The 20000-nt window shown below is 44.1% G+C and overlaps 3 protein-coding genes across 6 annotated transcripts in view; 2 read left to right on the top strand and 1 right to left on the bottom strand.

The window, feature by feature from the left end:
- Window positions 1-280, top strand: part of LOC113633992 (sodium-dependent neutral amino acid transporter B(0)AT1-like) — a 13765-nt gene extending 13485 nt beyond the window's left edge. Inside the window, exon 12 of the mRNA XM_027132668.2 lies at window positions 1-280. This exon is cut by the window's left edge and continues 498 nt beyond it. The gene's annotated coding sequence lies outside the window, so the exon portion shown is untranslated.
- A 5475-nt stretch (window positions 281-5755) lies between these two features.
- slc6a18 (solute carrier family 6 member 18) lies at window positions 5756-14945 on the top strand. Its single transcript, XM_027132672.2, has 12 exons — window positions 5756-6020; window positions 6290-6430; window positions 6517-6654; window positions 7011-7192; window positions 7420-7530; window positions 7635-7747; window positions 8748-8876; window positions 9572-9728; window positions 10281-10485; window positions 13494-13653; window positions 13901-14063; window positions 14713-14945. The coding sequence occupies exons 1-12, from the start codon at window positions 5876-5878 to the stop codon at window positions 14923-14925; spliced, it is 1857 nt and encodes a 618-aa protein (XP_026988473.2). The 5' UTR covers window positions 5756-5875; the 3' UTR covers window positions 14926-14945.
- Window positions 14946-16020: 1075 nt separating this feature from the next.
- The window catches only part of tert (telomerase reverse transcriptase), a 14006-nt gene continuing 10026 nt past the window's right edge, over window positions 16021-20000 (bottom strand). For 3 of the 4 annotated variants that reach the window (XM_047819660.1, XM_047819658.1, XM_047819659.1), the window contains 5 exons: window positions 19968-20000; window positions 19766-19827; window positions 17548-17672; window positions 16625-16747; window positions 16021-16399 (listed from right to left, as the gene is read on the bottom strand). The exon at window positions 19968-20000 is cut by the window's right edge and continues 94 nt beyond it. In XM_047819660.1, coding sequence (XP_047675616.1) covers window positions 16296-16399; window positions 16625-16747; window positions 17548-17672; window positions 19766-19827; window positions 19968-20000 — 447 coding nt within the window. In that variant the 3' untranslated portion in view covers window positions 16021-16295. The remainder of the gene's footprint in view (window positions 16400-16624; window positions 16748-17547; window positions 17673-19765; window positions 19828-19967) is intronic. The other variant, XR_007144140.1, reaches the window with a different exon arrangement.

Below are 20000 nucleotides of genomic sequence, written 5' to 3'. Positions count from 1 at the left end.
GTTCTGTAGAATTCTCTGATAACACAGAAACATTTTTAATGTCTTCAACAAACCTTCTGAAATCTAGCTCCAGTAGTCAGGTTTGTGTGGGAATGTAGACTTCATTACTGTAGAGTTAACAGTGTTTATATGTAAATGTATTGGTTTCTTTTTTTCTTGCAGTTTGTCACAGATTTTAAGTAATAAACTGATTAATTTTATGCAGTAAAGAAATATGTGCAATTATAATCCAATTATAATCCAATCCAATTATAATCCAATAAAAATCCTTATGAACTCATGACATTGTTACACAACGGTTTTAGTAAATAAACCATTCATGCTGCCAGTATGCATTAGGTCTTAGCTTTGCGATGCCATGGTGGAGGTACGACCGGTCATCTCTAGCTTCTTAAAGAACAGAACACTGAGTGCTGAGACACTATACAAGCTACTTATGGTTATTAGATACTAAGCATGTTTGAGCCTTTGAGTATAAATACAAAACAGAATTTGGCAAATTCAAATGTTTTTCATTGGATTCATCTAATGGCACAAAATGTCATGTTCATGACCTATAAGGAATCTAAGTATAAAATAAAACACCTTAATCAACAAAGAATAAGAAGCATTAAATACCAATACAAAGTCATCCTATCAGGTGACTGTAGATCCTCATGTCCTAGATGTACAGTTCACCAGATGAGGCTTTCGACTCCACTAAACAGATCATTTATTAGTAATTTAAACTGTTAGGCTTCACACATACAGGTTAGTGTGGACACAATATTCACTCAGTCCTAATAGAGACACAAATAATACAGCCAGTGAAATTCTCAAGAAAAATAAATACAATTAAAACAGTTAAGGAAAATAGGATTAGGGTTTTTCATTCATTCATTCATCTTCTACCGCTTATCTGAACTTCTCAGGTCACGGGGAGCCTGTGCCTATCTCAGGCATCATCGGGCATCGAGGCAGGATACACCCTGGACGGAGTGCCAACCCATCACAGGGCACACACACACTCTTATTCACTCACACACTATGGACAATTTTCCAGAGATGCCAATCAACCTACCATGCATGTCTTTGGACCGGGGGAGGAAACCGGAGTACCCGGAGGAAACCCCGGAGGCACGGGGAGAACATGCAAACTCCACACACACAAGGTGGAGGTGGGAATCGAACCCCCAACCCTGGAGGTGTCAGGTGAACGTGTTAACCACTAAGCCAAAGTGCCCCCAGATTAGGGTTTTTATGATGGGAAATTATCACTGAGTTCTGGAGTTTATTAGCCTTTACCTTACTGAACCTGCTGAGATTTATAATGTTTATTATTGAAGAATATTTATAGAAGTTTATTATCATAAACATCCAAATTGGAGAATTATTTTCACCTCCAGCAGCTTAATTTTGTTTGCTAATTCTGCTAATCTAAATTCATGCTAACATTATCATACGATTGCACAATATTATCAGTTAAGCAGCTGCACAACTCAGTTCTACCTCCGTGAAGTTGGCACCCCATTAAAAAGAAATACTCATCAAAACTATGCCATTCATTTGTGCTACATTTGTGCTGATTTGTGCCGCAAAAAAGAACGTTTGTGCTGGTTTGGTGTTTGAGATATTAAACATAATTTTTTTGACCGTTTGTGCCCATTTGTGCCATTAAAACAAACACTGTATCTGTTTTCCTTCCTGAGATATAAGCAAAATATTTTCGGGAACTGTGACGTCACTCTCCACCCCAGTTAGTCCAAATCACACAAAAACTGGTGTCATTCGTTTGTGCTCGATTTGTGCCGGTGAATGAACATCAAGTATATTTCCCCTTCATCAAGTACATCAAGTACATTGGAGCTGTGACGTCACTCTCCACCCCGTGCCGTCCAAATCTTTCCAAACCTGTAGCGTTCGTTTGTGCTCGATTTGTGCCGGTTTGCGCCGCCAAAATAAACATTAAATCTAATTTCTAATCTAATTTGCTTCCTTAAAAATAGCAAACAGAATAAAATAGCAGGTCTAAGGTGAGTAGATATCGGTAATATAAAAACACTTAAAAATTGAGAACTACTCAAAATAACCAAACATCACTGCAGAATAAAATCAGTAACCTTTTCAGATTGGCTTGAAATTATTGATAATGTCTCCTGTGGGCCCACCACCTGCAGGAGAAACCGTAAGGGGCTGGTGCAATGTGGATTGGGTGGCAGTCGAAGGCGGGAGCCTCAGCGACCCAATCTCCGGACACAGAATATGTCACCTCGCTGGACATGGAATGTCACCTCGCTGGGGGGGAAGGAGCCTGAGCTGGTGCGGGAGGTTGAGAGATACCGACTAGAAATAGTTGGGCTCGCCTCCACGCACAGTTTGGGCTCTGGAACCCAACTCCTCGAGAGAGGCTGGACTCTCTACTACTCTGGAGTTGCCCGCGGTGAGAGGCGGCGGGCTGGTGTGGGCTTGCTCATAGCCCCCCAGCTCAGCAGCCATGTGTTGGAGTTCACCCCGGTGAACGAGAGGGTCGTTTCCCTGCGCCTTTGGGTCGGGGATAGGTCTCTCACTGTTATTTGTGCTTATGGGCCAAATGGCAGTGTAGAGTACCTGACCTTCTTGGCATCTCTGGGAGGGGTGTTAGAAAGTGCTCCGACCGGGGACTCCATCGTTCTACTGGGGGACTTCAACGCTCACGTGGGCAGCGACAGTGACACCTGGAGGGGCATGATTGGGAGGAACAGCCCCCCCGAACTGAACTCGAGTGGTGTTTTGTTATTGGATTTCTGTGCTAGTCACAGTTTGTCCATAACAAACACCATGTTCAAGCATAAGGGTGTCCATCAGTACACATGGCACCAGGACACCCTAGGTCAGAAGTCGATGATCGACTTTGTGGTTGTTTCATCTGACCTCCGGCCGTATGTCTTGGACACTCGGGTAAAGAGAGGGGCAGAGCTGTCAACTGATCACCACATGGTGGTGAGTTGGGTCCGATGGCAGGGGAGGAAGTTGGACAGACTTGGCAGACCCAAACGTACTGTGAGGGTCTGCTGGGAACGTTTGTCAGGGTCTCCTGTCAGAGAGATCTTCAACTCTCACCTCCGGCAGAGCTTCAACCAGATCCAGAGGGAGGTTGGAGACATTGAGTCCGAGTGGACCATGTTCTCTACCTCCATTGTCGATGCAGCCGCACGGAGCTGTGGCCGTAAGGTCTCCGGTGCCTGTCGTGGTGGCAATCCCCGAACCCGGTGGTGGACCCCGGAAGTAAGGGATACCGTCAAGCTGAAGAAGAAGTCCTATCGAGCCTGGTTGGCTCGGGGGACTCCGGAGGCAGCTGATAGTTACCGGAGGGCCAAGCGAGCTTCAGCCTGGGTGGTTGCAGAGGCAAAACTCGGGTCTGGGAGGAGTTCGGTGAGGCCATGGAGAAGGACTATCGGTTGGCCTCGAAGAAATTCTGGCAAACCCTCCAGCGCCTCAGGAGGGAGAAGCAGTGCCCTACTCACACTGTTTACAGTGGGAATGGGAATCTGCTGACTTCGACTGGGGACATCCTCGGACGGTGGAAGGAGTACTTCGAGGATCTCCTCAACCCCACCAACATGTCTTCCATTCAGGAAGCAGAGGCGGAGGGCTTGGTTGTGGACTCGTCGATCCCCCAAACTGAGGTCACTGAGGTAGTTGAGAAGCTCCTCGGTGGCAAGGCACCGAGGGTGGATGAGATCCGCCCTGAGTACCTTAAGTCTCTGGATGTTGTGGGGCTGTCATGGTTAACACGCCTCTGCAACATCGCGTGGCGGTTGGGGACAGTGCCTTTGGACTGGTAGACTGGGGTGGTGGTCCCTCTGTTTAAGAAGGGGGACCGGAGGGTGTGTTGCAACTACAGGGGGATCACACTCCTCAGCCTCCCCGGTAAAGTCTATGCCAGGGTACTGGAGAGGAGAATTCGGCCGATAGTCGAACCTTGGATTCAGGAGGAACAATGCGGGTTTTGTCCTGGTCGTGGAACACTGGACCATCTCTATACCCTCACCAGGTTGCTGGAGGGTTCATGGGAGTTTGCCCAACCAGTCCACAATTGTTTTGTGGATCTGGAGAAGGCATTTGACTGTGTCCCTCGTGGTGACCTGTGGGGGGTGCTCTGGGAGTATGGGGTCCGTGGCCCTCTGCTAAAGGCTGTCCGGTCCCTATATGACCGGAGCAGGAGTTTGGTTCGCATTGCCGGCAGTAAGTCAGACTTATTCCCGGTGCATGTTGGACTCCGGCAGGGCTGCCCTTTGTCACCGGTCCTGTTCATTATTTATATGGACAGGATTTCTAGGCGCAGTCAGGGGCCGGAGGGAGTCCGGTCCGGTACGCCTCGGTATTCCCCCGGAAGAGCTGGAGGAAGTGTCTGGGGAGAGGGAAGTCCCTGCTTAGATTGCTGCCCCCGTGACCTGGCCCCGGATAAGCGGTAGAAAAAAAATTGATGGATTATTGATAATGCACATGCCTCATTCCTGGCTGGCTCACCAAGCTATTCAATCACAGATTTAGCAGATTCCCTACTTGTGATTGTCTCTATGTAAACTCGTGGCTGGCTCAATACCAGGTTCATTATGTCCCTCCCACCCCTCATAGTAGGTCTGTGAGACCTGTAAGTGTTGGTTCATGTTATGGTTTACAGTTGTCTGGTTAACCCATTAGACTCTGTCAAACTCTGCTTGGAAACCTCTAGTTAAGTTGATCTTCCACATAAGGTTTAACAAGCAGTTCATGGTTGGTCAAAAGCCCAACATTATCTCTTGCAGACTGCATGGAGTCCTCGGACATCTCATCCTCATGGTTATTCCTCTTTAGGACAATAAAGCTAACAGATTATATTTTCAGAATGTCAGAAAAACATACAGTAAAATTAATGTCATGTTAATGCCTTAAAATTCTAAAAATGCACAAGTAAAAAATGTTTTGTACTTTAAAGGCAGGGTGCACGTTGTTTGAGAAATGCTTCGGAAAACTGAACAAATGTGTACCCAATGAGCAGAAAGGGGCGTGTCTTGTCAGTATGCGGCAGAGAGAGTGTTCATTGTGCATTTCTGACATTAGCATAAAGCGATTGAAACATTGACATGGCGGATAAAAACACTTTGGACCGGGGGAGGAAACCAGAGTACCTGGAGGAAACTGGGGCATGTTTGTGTTGGTGATTGTCAACATTAGCTTTTAGTTTAAATAACAGACAATATAATTTAAATATTTGTAACTCTGATAGTGAAACATCGAAAGGAAAGAAAAATGAAAAACCTTTTTCCTTAATCCGCTGTAAGCCCTTTGTAAGAAAACTGTCAGATCAAATCAGTGTCAGTGGCCTGAAGGTTTGGGATGAAAAAGGTGACATTTTATACTTCCTTCTCCAAGCTTTTCTTCAGCTGTTTTCTATCTATCTATCTATCTATCTATCTATCTATCTATCTATCTATCTATCTATCTATCTATCTATCTATCTATCTATCTATCTATCTATCTATCTATCTATCATATAAGACCGAATGAGCTCATTTTTACAATCCTTTTCTTTACAAGCCCACACATTCTCTGAATCCAGGGAAACAGTCCACATAAAACTGCACATAAAAACCTAATGCACATTATAAAACGTTACAGCCGTAAATGTTTATGACCTTCGCTTTCATAAAATCTTTTTATATATTTTTTGATCTGGTGGATGATTGTGATGTGAATTTGGTCAGCTTTGTTTAGGTTATCCATTAAGGAAGTGAGGAATATTCTACTTGAAACACTGACCTTATTGGTCTGTTGTCCAAAATCAATAAACACCACAGATCTGAAGTCTCATTCTGTGTGGTTTAGTGAGTCACAGAGCTCCAGACGAGGACCTAGTCAGAACATCCGTACAGTAATGGAGGACAGAGTAGCTGAGGAAGAAAAAAAAGAGAGGCCGAAATGGGACAACAAACTCCAGTATCTGCTCACGTGTATCGGATTTGCCGTAGGATTAGGAAACGTGTGGAGATTCCCATATCTGTGCCAGATTTATGGAGGAGGTAAGATGAGGTTTTTGTACAGAAGCTGTGGGTGTAAATGGAAGATGTCACCTGGGGTCTGTGGTAGTGTATATCTGATAAAGTGGAGTAACCGTCATGAGGTTAATTATCTTCCATTATAATCATGTGTCCCAGTGTTTTATTCCACCGCAATGTATCTACAATTATCATAGGTTAAAGAAGACACAGATCTTTATAAATATAATGTTTGGAAACAGAGTTTCTGGCATCACTTAAGTTACAGAGGCTTAATACTTAATGTGTTTCAGGTGCGTTTCTTATCCCGTATCTGATCGCACTGGTGTTTGAGGGTTTGCCGCTGCTCTATCTGGAGCTTGCGATTGGACAGCGTCTACGTAAAGGAAGCATCGGGGTGTGGAACTCAATCTCACCGTACCTAGGGGGAGTCGGTTAGTCCAATCACAATCCAATCAGTAAAATCACAATCTGATGTAGTTACATCACAGCTTCTACCTTTGTGCGTGTGTATGTGTAGGTGTGGCATCAATGGTGGTCTCCTTCCTTGTGGGAATGTTCTATAACACCATCTTGGCTTGGGTTCTGTGGTACTTCTTTAATTCCTTCCAGGAGCCATTGCCATGGTCACAGTGTCCTCTGAGTGAAAACCAGACAGGTATACACACAACACAACACAAATACACACACACACACCACAAATACACGTGTTATTTTGTGTTGGAGTGTGTTGTATTGTGTTGTTTTGTAGAGTATGTGTTGGAGTGTGTTGTGTTGTGTTGTTTTGTAGAGTATGTGTTGGAGTGTGTTGTGTTGTTTTGTAGAGTATGTGTTGGAGTGTGTTGTGTTGTGTTGTTTTGTAGAGTATGTGTTGGAGTGTGTTGTGTTGTTTTGTAGAGTATGTGTTGGAGTGTGTTGTATTGTGTTGTTTTGTAGAGTATGTGTTGGAGTGTGTTGTATTGTGTTGTTTTGTAGAGTATGTGTTGGAGTGTGTTGTATTGTGTTGTTTTGTAGAGTATGTGTTGGAGTGTGTTGAGGGAACACCGGTAAATTATTACTGGTATCGACAGACACTGAACATCACACCAGACATCGCGTCCAGTGGCTCACTGCAGTGGTGGCTGGTGCTGTGTGTTGCTACAGCATGGGCCATCGTCTACATCTGCTTCATCCGTGGCATCGAGACCATCGGAAAGGTCACAGCCAGCACAAATCTTAACAACTCACTACACACACCTTCAATACTGACAACAATACAGATGTATGACCACTATAAAACCAGTACACAACATTCAAACACAATACTCAATTTAAAACAATATATGCTATAAAAGAATGACACCAACAATGTGTGTGTGTGTGTGTGTGTGTGTGTGTGTGTGTGTGTGTGTGTGTGTGTGTGTGTGTGTGTGTGTGTGTGCAGGCAGTGTACGTAACAGCTACATTTCCTTACATAGTGTTAACGATTTTTCTGGTACGAGCTCTCACACTTCCTGGAGCTGCTGATGGACTAGAGTACCTCTTCACACCAGATGTGAGATTCATACACACAAATATGTACTACATATACACATGTGACACTTTTTAGTTTTATATGTGTGTGTGTGTGTGTGTGTGTGTGTGTGGGTGTGGGTGTAGTGGCAGGTCCTGTTAACACCACAGGTGTGGTTAGATGCTGCCACTCAGATCTTCTTCTCTCTGTCTCTGGCCTTTGGAGGCCTCATCGCCTTCTCCAGCTACAACCCTGAGAAGTGAGCACATGAGCCACACCCACAACATCCATTACATTGACATTTATGGCACTGGGCAGATGGAGTAATTCAGAGTGACTTATATTCAGCTAGTTTATACACTTGAGAAGCTGGTTAAGTGTTTTGCTCAGCTTGGCACTAGAGATCTTCTCAGGTCTAAAGACATGAACCCGACCCAAAGTGACCCGAAGCACTTTTTACCTGAATCCGACGTGCATAATTTTTTATTTACTTTTTAAGAAAGACCCGACCCGAGACAAACCCGGAAAAATCAGACCGACCCGAGACAAACCCGGAAAAATCAGACCGACCCGAGACAAACCCGGAAAAATCAGACCGACCTGTTCGCAATTGTTTAAACCCGACTGACCCGAATGTTGTGTAACTCTACACTAAAGTAACCGCTACAGCGTGGATTCAACATTGATTGACAGGTCTGTTTCAACGTAAATTAGCTCACCACCAGCCACACGTCACCAGCCACACGTCACCAGCCACACGTCACCAGCCACACGTCACCAGCCACACGTCACCAGCCACACGTCACCAGTCACACGTCACCAGCCACACGTCACCAGCCACACGTCACCAGCCACACGTCACCAGCCACACGTCACCAGCCACACGTCACAAGCGGTCTTGGTAAACAGAGGAGAGGTTGGGAAAGGACTCGAGTCGAGGCACACACACGAGATACAGTAGTTCGGGTCTTCTTGGGTCCGTTCGGTAAAAACACATTCATTTTAAATTACCCGAGACCCGATGCAGCTATTATTATACCGACCCGTGTCCGAGGTACACGTGAAACTTTTAGACCCGAACCCGCTCGGGTCTCGGGTCGGACCTCGGGGTTTCAGATCTAAGTGGACCCATGAAGACCTCTACTTGGCAGGCGTGGGATTTGATCTCATGATCTCATTCGCTGAGTTTCCGCTGCCTGTACACACAGCACAGGTAAGATAGGAAGATGCTGATACAGAATATTGTTTGTGTGTTTCAGGAATAACTGTGAGCGAGACGCTTTGTTAGTGGGCTGCATTAACAGCGCCACGTCGATCTATGCCTCCATTTCCATTTTCTCCATTCTGGGATTCAAAGCTACAACAAATAACAACAACTGCATCATGAGGTGTGCAGCCTGACACTAGAACAACACAGTACATATGAATGCATGTTAAAAAGAGCTCGGGCAGAAGGACCTGGAGCTTACTGAGAGCAAACAAGGGCATCTTGGGGCTGACGTTTGGAGTGAGTGTTACTTGAGCATAGCCTTGGGTGTGATTTGCTGAACTTGCTCCTCCCATAAGATCGGCTGCTGCTCTGATGTTTCCTTGGCTATGTTCAGCAGTCTACAGGGAAGCAGGAAGGCTGAAAATCTCTCCATCCTTATTCACCACGTTTATCAGTGAATGTCACCTGGCTCATTATCCTTATGACTGCCTCAAACACCTACATTGCAGTGGGGATTAGTAGCAATTAGAACTGATAATGTGGGAAAGAACACCTTTAATTTCTGAATATAATGGTTTTTATGAATCAGTGTGTACGAGTGTGTTCACTTACTGTATCTAATGAATGGACTGGGCTTTACTGGTGCACCACCCTGCAGGAGCTGTAGCTCAAGCTCACACATTGCATCTACGCTACACTCACACCTACTTTAAAACACACACTGAGCAGTGCATCACACACGTCATCTTCAAATCACAGTCCAGTTAAACGCTCCAAAGATAATTTCACATGGAAAGTAGCTCTGGTGTCAGCACATGAGTGGAGAAAGCTCACTAGAGCACCAACAATAAAAGATTATATATGTCTCCACAGTAACATCCTCAAACTGACCAACGAGTTCAGCATCTCTGATCAGAACATCACCCTGGAGAACTACGAGCACTGGCTCACCTACTTAAACAACTCGTACCCTGCAGAAGTGGATGGACTGAAGCTGAGACACTGCGATCTGCAGAGGTTTCTGGATCAGGTATCAGTGAACTTCCCTCTTCTCAGTCTCCACAGGTTCTGCTGAGGAAACGCTCTGACTGATATTGACACCAACATTTGATAGTGTGAACTGTTCTAGAAGGTTAGGTTCTACATTATCAGTAGGTTCAGTTTGTGTGGTGGAGAAGAAACAAATGGTGGTGTACTGTGACCCTCTGAACACTGGATTTAAGCTGCCTTACCTAACTACCTGTTATTGACTCGTGTCTTCTGAGTGTTTTTGATGTTGTCCTAGAAAGGTCTCCAAGGTATCTTATAAATTCCCATCACAAATTCGAACTGCACCTGTATCTCCAGTTCACACGACACCATCAGAAACACATCCTCGTACTAGTTCCTCAGATCAGAAGCTAAGAGAAATATCAAACTTTTGTAAATTCGGCTTAAAGTCTTTTTTTGGTCTTGATAAAACTTTATTATTACGGATTTTGGAAAACATCTTAAATGTCTTTCTAAAAACTTCACTTGCGGAGTCACAGAACGAGGCAAATGGATTTTTAGCCCCAGGATCTCATGTGTGTTCCTCCATCAGAGTGCATCAGGAACCGGTCTGGCCTTCATCGTGTTCACAGAAGCAGTGACCGAGATGCCTGCGTCTCAGGTGTGGGCCGTGCTCTTCTTCATCATGCTCTTCAGCCTCGGCCTGTCCTCCATGTTTGGCAATCTGGAAGGCGTCCTCACGCCGCTGCTCGACCTTAACATCTTACCTAAGTGGATTCCAAAAGAACTCTTCACTGGTACAAACCTCACACTCACCTCACACTAACCTCACAGTCACCTCACACCAACCTCACAGTCACCTCACACTCAAAGCAAATAAACTAAAAAAAGATAAAGAAAAGGAAAAAAAACTCAAACTAAAGAAAAAGAAAAAAAAAAAAGAAAAAGAAAAGAAAAAGAAAAGAAAAAGAAAAGAAAAAGAAAAGAAAAGAAAGAAAAAGAAAGAAAAAAAAGAAAAGAAAAGAAAATAGACAAAGAAAAGAAAAGAAATTAAAAAAAAAAAAAAAGAAAATAAAAAAAAAAAAAAAAGAAAGAAAAAGAAAAGAAAAAGAAAAGAAAAGTAAAAGAAAAAAAGAAAGGAAAGAAAAAGAAAGAAAAGAAAAGAAAAAGAAAAAAGAAAAAAAAAAAATAAATTAAAAAAAAAAAAAAGAAAAAGAAATAAAAAGAAAGAAAAGAAAGAAAAAAAAAAGAAACGAAAATACGTAAAAGAAAAGAAAAGAAAGAAAAAAAAAAAAAAAAAAAGATAAAGAAAAAGAAAGAAAAAGAAAAGAAAAAGAAAAGAAAAAAAAAAGAAAAGAAAAGAAAATGAAAAGAAAAAGAAAGAAAAGTAAAAGAAAAGAAAAACTAAAAAGCAAAAAGAAAAGAAACAGAAAAGAAAACAAAAAAACAGAAAAAGAAACGAAACACAGTAACGAGACGAAAAAAACATAACGACAAAAGACAATAAAAGACACTCAACATCACGCACACACAAGAAAACTCACAATAAACGCACAATCAACCTCACACTCCACACTCACAATAACCTCACACTAAAATAACTAAAGCACATACACACCAACCATCACAGTAAACTACAACCAACCTCACACTAACCTCACACTCACCTCACACCAACCTCACACCATCCTCACACTCACCTCACACTCACCTCACACTAACCTCACAGTCACCTCACACCAACCTCACAGTCACCTCACACCAACCTCACACTCACCTCACACCAACCTCACACTCACCTCACACCAACCTCACACTAACCTCACACTAACCTCACACTCACCTCACACTAACCTCACACTCACCTCACACTAACCTCACACTCACCTCACTCTAACCTCACACTAACCTCACCTCACACTAACCTCACACTCACCTCACACTAACCTCACACTCACCTCACACTAACCTCACACTCACCTCACACTCACCTCACACTCACCTCACACTCACCTAACACTCACCTCACACTCACCTCACACCAACCTCACACTAACCTCACACTCACCTCACACTAACCTCACAGTCACCTCACACCAACATCACAGTCACCTCACACTAACCTCACACTCACCTCACACTAACCTCACAGTCACCTCACACCAACCTCACAGTCACCTCACACTCACCTCACACTAACCTCACACTCACCTCACACTCACCTCACACTAACCTCACACTCACCTCACACTCACCTCACACTAACCTCACACTCACCTCACACTCACCTCACACCAACCTCACACCAACCTCACACTCACCTCACACCAACCTCACACTCACCTCACACTAACCTCACACTCACCTCACTCTAACCTCACACTAACCTCAACTCACACTCACCTCACACTAACCTCACACTCACCTCACACTAACCTCACACTCACCTCACACTCACCTCACACTCACCTCACACTCACCTTACACCAACCTCACACTCACCTCACACTCACCTCACACCAACCTCACACTCACCTCACACTAACCTCACACTCACCTCACACTCACCTCACACTCACCTCACACTAACCTCACACTAACCTCACACTCACCTCACACTCACCTCACACTAACCTCACACTCACCTCACACTCACCTCACACTCACCTCACACCAACCTCACACTCACCTCACACTCACCTCACACTAACCTCACACTAACCTCACACTAACCTCACACTCACCTCACACTCACACTAACCTCACACTAACCTCACACTCACCTCACACCAACCTCACACTCACCTCACACTAACCTCACACTCACCTCACACTCACCTCACACTAACCTCACACTCACCTCACACTAACCTCACACTCACCTAACACTCACCTCACACTAACCTCACACTCACCTCACAGTCACCTCACACCAACCTCACAGTCACCTCACACCAACCTCACAGTCACCTCACACCAACCTCACACTCACCTCACACCAACCTCACACTAACCTCACACTAACCTCACACTCACCTCACACTCACCTCACACTAACCTCACCTCACACTAACCTCACACTAACCTCACACTAACCTCACACTCACCTCACACTCACCTCACACTAACCTCACACTCACCTCACACTAACCTCACACTCACCTCACACTCACCTCACACTAACCTCACACTCACACTCACCTCACACTCACCTCACACTAACCTCACACTCACCTCACACTCACCTCACACTCACCTAACACTAACCTCACACTCACCTCACACTAACCACACACTCACCTCACACTCACCTCACACTCACCAACACACACAAATCTGAGTTCACTTGATTGACACCAAGCCCCTGGGTTTAAGCAACACAAAGCCACAGAACTGCATGTGAGCTGAGATGTTCTGAACTTTATGAAAATTAGGTAAGAAGCAGTAAAATGATTCAGAACCACACAGAAATGACTCCTCGGATGAATTTTACACATTTACATCCTACCTGAAAATGGTTCCTATTTATTACCCCACAACCATTCGCAGCTCGTCTCCAGAGGGCTAGTACACAAACATGCACTGCTAATATGCTAAGTGCTAATACAAAGCCTATAAGATAGCAGTTTAAACAATTTTCATACTGAGTCGTTTATATTTACGGGTTTAAATAAAGGATTAATACATTTTATTTTAACGACTATAAGAGACAAACTACACTGAGATAATCTTTGAAGTAAACTGTGATGTCTCTCTCTCTCTCTCTCTCTCTCTCTCTCTCTCTCTCTCTCTCTCTCTCTCTTAGCTTTAATCTGTGTCATCTCTTTCCTGGTGGCTCTGATCTTCACCATGGGTTCAGGAAATTACTGGCTGGAGATTTTTAACAGTTATGTCGGCTCTGTCCCGCTCCTCATCATCGCCTTCTTTGAAATCATTGCTGTGGTGGTCTTCTACGGAATGGGACGGTCAGTGGTGGTGTTGGTGGTGGTGTTGGTGGTGGTGTTGGTGTTTTAAGAGGTCAGTAGTGTTGAGGTCTATACGTGACCATTAGAAGGAAGTGCTTCTGTGGTACAGGAAGTCATAGGTGACAGTTTGGAGAATCCATCAGCATCTGATCACAGATCAGTTTTTTCAGCGGACCTCTTTATCTCTTTTATAAATCCTTGAGTAGATCTGGCTCCTGCTCTGACTTTCTCACATCTCCACTCTCAGGTTCAGTGAGGACATCGAGTTCATGACCGGACGAAAGCCAAATATATTCTGGCGTGCGTGTTGGATGGCAATCAGTCCTGTGATGCTGTTGGTGGTGCTGGTGGCGTACGTGATCGTGCAGGTGCAGGTGCACCCCGAATACCCAGCCTGGAACCCACAATATGTAAGAGTTCAGGAGCAAAACTCCAAACCACTTTGTACAGCATTAGCTTAGCCACATGCTATAATATTAGGATTATAAAAAGAAGCTGATGTGTGTGTGTGTATTTGTGTATGTATGTATATATATATATATATATATATATATATATATTTGTGTGTGTATATGTATGTGAATGTGTGTGTGTAGGTTTGTGTGTATGTGCATATGTGTGCGTGTGTACTGTATGTGAATGTGACTGTATGTGTGTGTGTATATATGTATGTGTGTGTATATGTATATGTGTGTGTATATATATGTATGTGAATATGTGTTTATGTATGTGTGTGTGTATATATGTATGTGTGTATATATATGTATGTGTGTGTGTGTATGTATATGTGTGTGTATATATGTGTGTGTATGTATATGTGTGTGTATGTATGTGTGTGTGATTGTGTGTGTATATATGTATATGTGTGTACATGTATGTGAATGTGTGTATATATGTATATGTGTGTACATGTATGTGAATGTGTGTATATATGTATATGTGTGTACATGTATGTGAATGTGTGTATATATGTATATGTGTGTACATGTATTTGTGTGTGTATATATGTATGTGTGTGTGTGTATATATTAATGTGAATATATGTGTGTGTGTTTGTAGCCTCAGTTCCCTGAAGCAGAGATGAAGCCGTATCCTGACTGGGTCTTTGCGATCTGTGTGCTGCTCTCGGCTCTGCCGGTGCTCCCCATCCCAATCGTAGCTCTATATCACCTAATCAGACGTCTCACACACACTCACAACCAAACACACTCTCTCTCTCACACACAAACCGAGAACCCCTACAACAATGGAGCTTACATCCCAGACGAATAAACCAGCAGACAGCAACAACACCTACAGTTTCTTCTCCTTTGTCCTTTGTGCTGATAATCAGTCGTATTGTTAATGGTGTTACTGTGTGAGGCTACATTAGGCTACATAATACTGTGTGAGGATACATGACACTGTGTGAGGCTACATTAAGCTACATAATACTGTGTGAGGATACATGACACTGTGTGAGGCTACATTAGGCTACATAATACTGTGTGAGGATACATGACACTGTGTGAGGCTACATAATACTGTGTGAGGATACATGACACTGTGTGAGGCTACATAATACTGTGTGAGGATACATGACACTGTGTGAGGCTACATTAAGCTACATAATACTGTGTGAGGCTACATGACACTGTGACGCTACATTAAGCTACATAATACTGTCTGAGGATACATGACACTGTGAGGCTACATAATACTGTGTGAGGCTACATGGCACTGTGACGCTACATTAGGCTACATAATACTGTGAGGCGAGGCTACATTAGCAGTTATAAAGGTGATGAAGTATAAGAAAGCCAAATCCCAGGTGACAGTCACACAGTCTGTGGTCTGGGGAGCAGTTAGAACACAGAGAGGGAAAAAAGTAGAAACAAATAAATAACGTTCTGAAATGATGGTGATGGAATATTTAGTTAATTAAATATCAGCACAAGCCTCTTATTATTATCATCATCATCATCATCATCATTATTATTACACCAGACTGTTCATGTTTCTTTTATTATTTATCTCATGTTAAAGACTGTTTCCGGACATTTAAATAAATAAATGAGATGAAGTGGTTTAAATGAGCCATCTCTTAAGGAAAGCTGCCGAAGTTGATCGAAGGATTCTAATCTAATCTAATCTAATCGAATGTAATCTAATGTAATGTAATGTAATGTAATGTAATGTAATGTAATCTAATCAGAATGCATGGTATTGCAGCAGAATTCAGTGCCTTCCTGTGTGAGGTCTGTAACTACAACTGTGAGTGAGAGCAGAGATGAAGTGTGAGAAATTCACCATTGTGTGTCCTAGTGGGTGGAGAAGCTGAGGATGTAGCAGCCCCACCCACTTCTACACATTTATACAACCAGAAAATATAAACAAACTCTTTTATTTCTGTAAACAGTCACACCTTCGATGAGAACAAAGGATGATGGTATTTAAAATGGTATAAATCCTAGTTACATGTGATTTATACATGTAGTGATTTATTTCGATATGGCTCCTGGTGGTGAGTGTGGAGGGTTCTGAAGCGGATGGTGGTGAGTGTGGAGGGTTCAGCGGCGGATGGTGGGGAGTTTGGAGGGTTCAGCGGCGGATGGTGGTGAGTGTGGAGGGTTCAGCAGCGGATGGTGGGGAGTTTGGAGGGTTCAGCAGCGGATGGTGGTGAAGTCAGAAGGAATTCTGGGAGTGGCAGCCTGGAGAACTCGTGCGAGTCTGATGCCACGGAGCGTGCTCATTAGACTCCTCCTCCCTGTGGAGAAAACAGCGTGTGTGTAAACACCAACATCACACCAGGAGCAATAATGAATACAGAAACTAGTTTACTGTAAAATAAGTGCAGTAAAATGCGTTGTCTGTATATATACGTGTACTGAAGTCGTGATGAGACGTCAGGAGAGAACGCAGAAGATAAAAACGTACACACACTGAGGAGGAAGTGAGAAGATGAAGAGTAACAAAGCGTGAAACCACTGACTTTTGTTGATGTGAGGGAGGAGGCAGCGGTACAAAGAGCGATGAGGCGTCAGGATCACGTCAAACGCCAAACAACACAACAACTGTACGGCTTCACACTGCATCACACCGTCAACACGCACTCCTAAAACAGGGAGGGAGGGGGAGGAGGGGAGGGGCTCTTGAATTACACACACTTACACTCACTGTACATATGTTTGTATATTTTAAACATGACTGAGCAGAATGTGTGTTTACTTACTGCATCGCACTAGGATTTAGTAGCGTATCGTTTCTACCACTTGCGGGTTATAAAGATTTCTGGCTCAGAATTACTATCCTGCAATCTTACACTGCCCCTGGTGGCCACAGCTCGATCTGTTACACTGCCCCTGGTGGCCACAGCTCGATCTGTTACACTGCCCCTGGTGGCCACAGCTCGATCTGTTACACTGCCCCTGGTGGCCACAGCTCGATCTGTTACACTGCCCCTGGTGGCCACAGCTCGATCTGTTACACTGCCCCTGGTGGCCACAGCTCGATCTGTTACACTGCCCCTGGTGGCCACAGCTCGATCTGTTACACTGCCCCTGGTGGCCACAGCTCGATCTGTTACACTGCACCTCTCTATAAATTAGTTACACTTTTTTCTATAATGTGATTAAGAATTCTCTCCTTCCATGACACATGTAATACTGGGCTGAAGATGTCTATCGGTTTCACTCAGAATCAGAGCTTTACATTTATTAAGTGTTGTTTACATTTTTAAATTCTTATAATATTGTTTTTTTATTTTCTTTATTATGCAACAGATTGTGTTTTAACTGACTGTCCTTCGATTGCAGCGAGAATATTTACTATTATGGGGGCAATAAATGAACACCTGTGTGTGTATGTGTGTGTGCATGTGTGTATGTGTGTGTGTGTGTTATGTGTGTGTCTTGCCTGAGTTGCTGTGTGTCATGCTCTTGTTGGTAATCTTCACCATACTCCAGATCATCTTCAGAAAAAAAATTGGGTTTGTCCACACACCCTGTCCTAACGGCAAGCTCTTCACACACACATGAAATCTTAACACAAACACACAAACACACAGTGATACTGATGTATTGTGCTACATATGGGTGTGTGATTATATTGTAATTGTGGTTTTAATGATATGTAAAATCACATCATTAAACATTTCATTTAGTCGACTGCAGTCAACCAATTAAACTCTTAAAATGAGAGAAAGTCATCTCAAAGTTTCTGTTTCTGTGCTGTTTCAAAACGTCCCACATAACTGAATATCAGGATTATGAAAAGCTTCAGGAGTCTGAACACGACACGCCTGCACAAACGGGGAGATAAGATAAAAAAAAACACACAACAAAAGTTTAATGGAATCATTAAACGCTGAAAACACTGTAACCGATCAGTACATTGGCAGAGACATGGTACCAACTCCCGAGGTTATGAGAGATGGGTTTAAAAAGGTTTTAAATACGTTCGATCCAAGATACACACTGTATAAATACTTCAGTGAAACTGTACTGCCTAAATTGTACGAGTCACGTCATCACACCCCTGTGCATGAGGTGCAGAAGGTTTTACCACAGGAACCGACGTGTGGTCAAGCAGAACCTCAGACTCGTCTCTCTCTCTCTGACAGCACATCTCATTCATAAAAACTAGGAACTCCAAAGCTACAGACATCTGACTTACCAGATGACCACACTGGTGACATCATTGCTCAATGCGTTGATTTCATGGTCGTTGGCAGAAGGCCACATGGTTTGCATGACAACATGCGGCAGGGCTGAAGTCAGTATAATACAGAATAATAACTTTCAGTCCTCTGCTAGATTTTACAGACGCTCTTGTAACGGTTTCTTACTTAAAACCCGTTCAACACGGAGGTCCTGGTGATGAAGGCCGAGGACACGGACCTAGCTAAAATACTTAAACAAACCGTCATGGAGTGGACGAGCTGCAAAAAGGGCTACAATAATGAAGACAAGGTCACAGCCATTAGCACAGCAGTGAAGGCAGAACACATGGCAATGGTGACAGAGAAAGACTGACTGTTCTGCTCAGGCTGTGACAGTGAAACTGGAGCAGGTGATGATGATGATGATGATGATGATGATGATGATGATGACACCTATTTCAGGAATCCACAGGAATTCAGAGTCCCTACAATTTGGACTCTTTATTGTTCTTACTTGAATGCTTCAGTTTTAAATAATAAATACAGTACCTTGTCCTTCAATATAGTGGTTCAAGTCATCTTTATCCGAGTGATATTTTAAAAGGAAGCTGGTACAATGTAAGAAAATTACAAATACATTTTTGAATTATGCAAAATAACATCTGATTATCATTATCGACAAAATCCCAGAAAATATCAGGATATAATTTTTTTTCACACCCCTAGTGCCTCATGGGAAACCGATACACAGGTGGAGTGGAGTGGTGTGGTGTGGAGCGGTGTGGTGTGGAGCGGTGTACAGTGGGGTGGTGTGGTGTGGAGCAGTGTGGAGAGGTGTGGAATGGAGTGGAGTGGTGTGGAGTGGTATGGAGTGGGGTGGAGTGGTGTGGTGCAGTGTGGAGAGGTGTGGAGTGGTGTGGGGTGGAGTGGGGTGGAGTGGAGTGAGGTGGAGTGGGGTGGAGCAGTGTGGAGAGGTGTGGAGTGAGGTGGTGTGGGGTGGAGTGGTGTGGAGTGGGGTGGTGTGGGGTGGAGCAGTGTGGAGAGGTGTGGAGTGAGGTGGTGTGGGGTGGAGTGGTGTGGAGTGGGGTGGTGTGATGTGGAGCGGTTTGGTGTGGAGTGGGGTGGAGTGGTGTGGTGTGGGGTGGTGTGGGGTGGAGTGGTGTGGTGTGATGTGGAGCAGTGTGGTGTGGTGTGGAGTGTAGCAGTGTGGTGTGGAGTGGGGTGGAGTGATGTGGAGCAGTGTGGTGTGGTGTGGAGTGGGGTGGTGTGGTGTGGAGTGTAGCAGTGAGGTGTGGAGTGGAGTGTAGCAGTGAGGTGTGGAGTGGGGTGGAGTGGTGTGGAGTGGAGCAGTGTGGTGTGGGGTGGAGTGGTGTGATGTGGAGTGGAGTGGTGTGGGGTGGTGTGGTGTGGGGTGGTGTGGTGTGGGGTGGGGTGGAGTGGGGTGGTGTGGGGTGGAGTGGGGTGGCATAATACCTCATGGCCTGCATCAGTAGAATCTTGTAGATGTTTTTGTACACTGCTTCAATGGAGTTTAACTGTAAGAGAATGAATAAGAATCAAACATGATGTTTATTTGATATTATAAAGTGTGTGTGTGTGTGTGTGTGTGTGTGTGTGTGTCTGTGTGTATATATATGTCTGTGTGTGTGTGTCTGTGTGTGTGTGTCTGACTCACCTGAAGGTCCAGAAGAACACTGTCACATTTCAG

This window comes from Tachysurus fulvidraco, chromosome 10, assembly GCF_022655615.1.
Source record: "Tachysurus fulvidraco isolate hzauxx_2018 chromosome 10, HZAU_PFXX_2.0, whole genome shotgun sequence".
Classification (NCBI taxonomy): domain Eukaryota; kingdom Metazoa; phylum Chordata; class Actinopteri; order Siluriformes; family Bagridae; genus Tachysurus; species Tachysurus fulvidraco.
Note: the sequence above shows the minus strand (reverse complement) of the source record. Positions and strands in the feature narration are given on the sequence as shown.

Excerpts from the sequence above, each read along its gene's own strand:
- slc6a18 (XM_027132672.2), top strand. The coding sequence starts at position 5,876 with ATGGAGGACAGAGTAGCTGAGGAAGAAAAAAAAGAGAGGCCGAAATGG. Across the intron at positions 6,431-6,516 it reads ACCGTACCTAGGGGGAGTCG|GTGTGGCATCAATGGTGGTC; the intron begins GTTAGTCCAATC and ends GTGTATGTGTAG. Across the intron at positions 14,064-14,712 it reads CAGCCTGGAACCCACAATAT|CCTCAGTTCCCTGAAGCAGA; the intron begins GTAAGAGTTCAG and ends GTGTGTTTGTAG.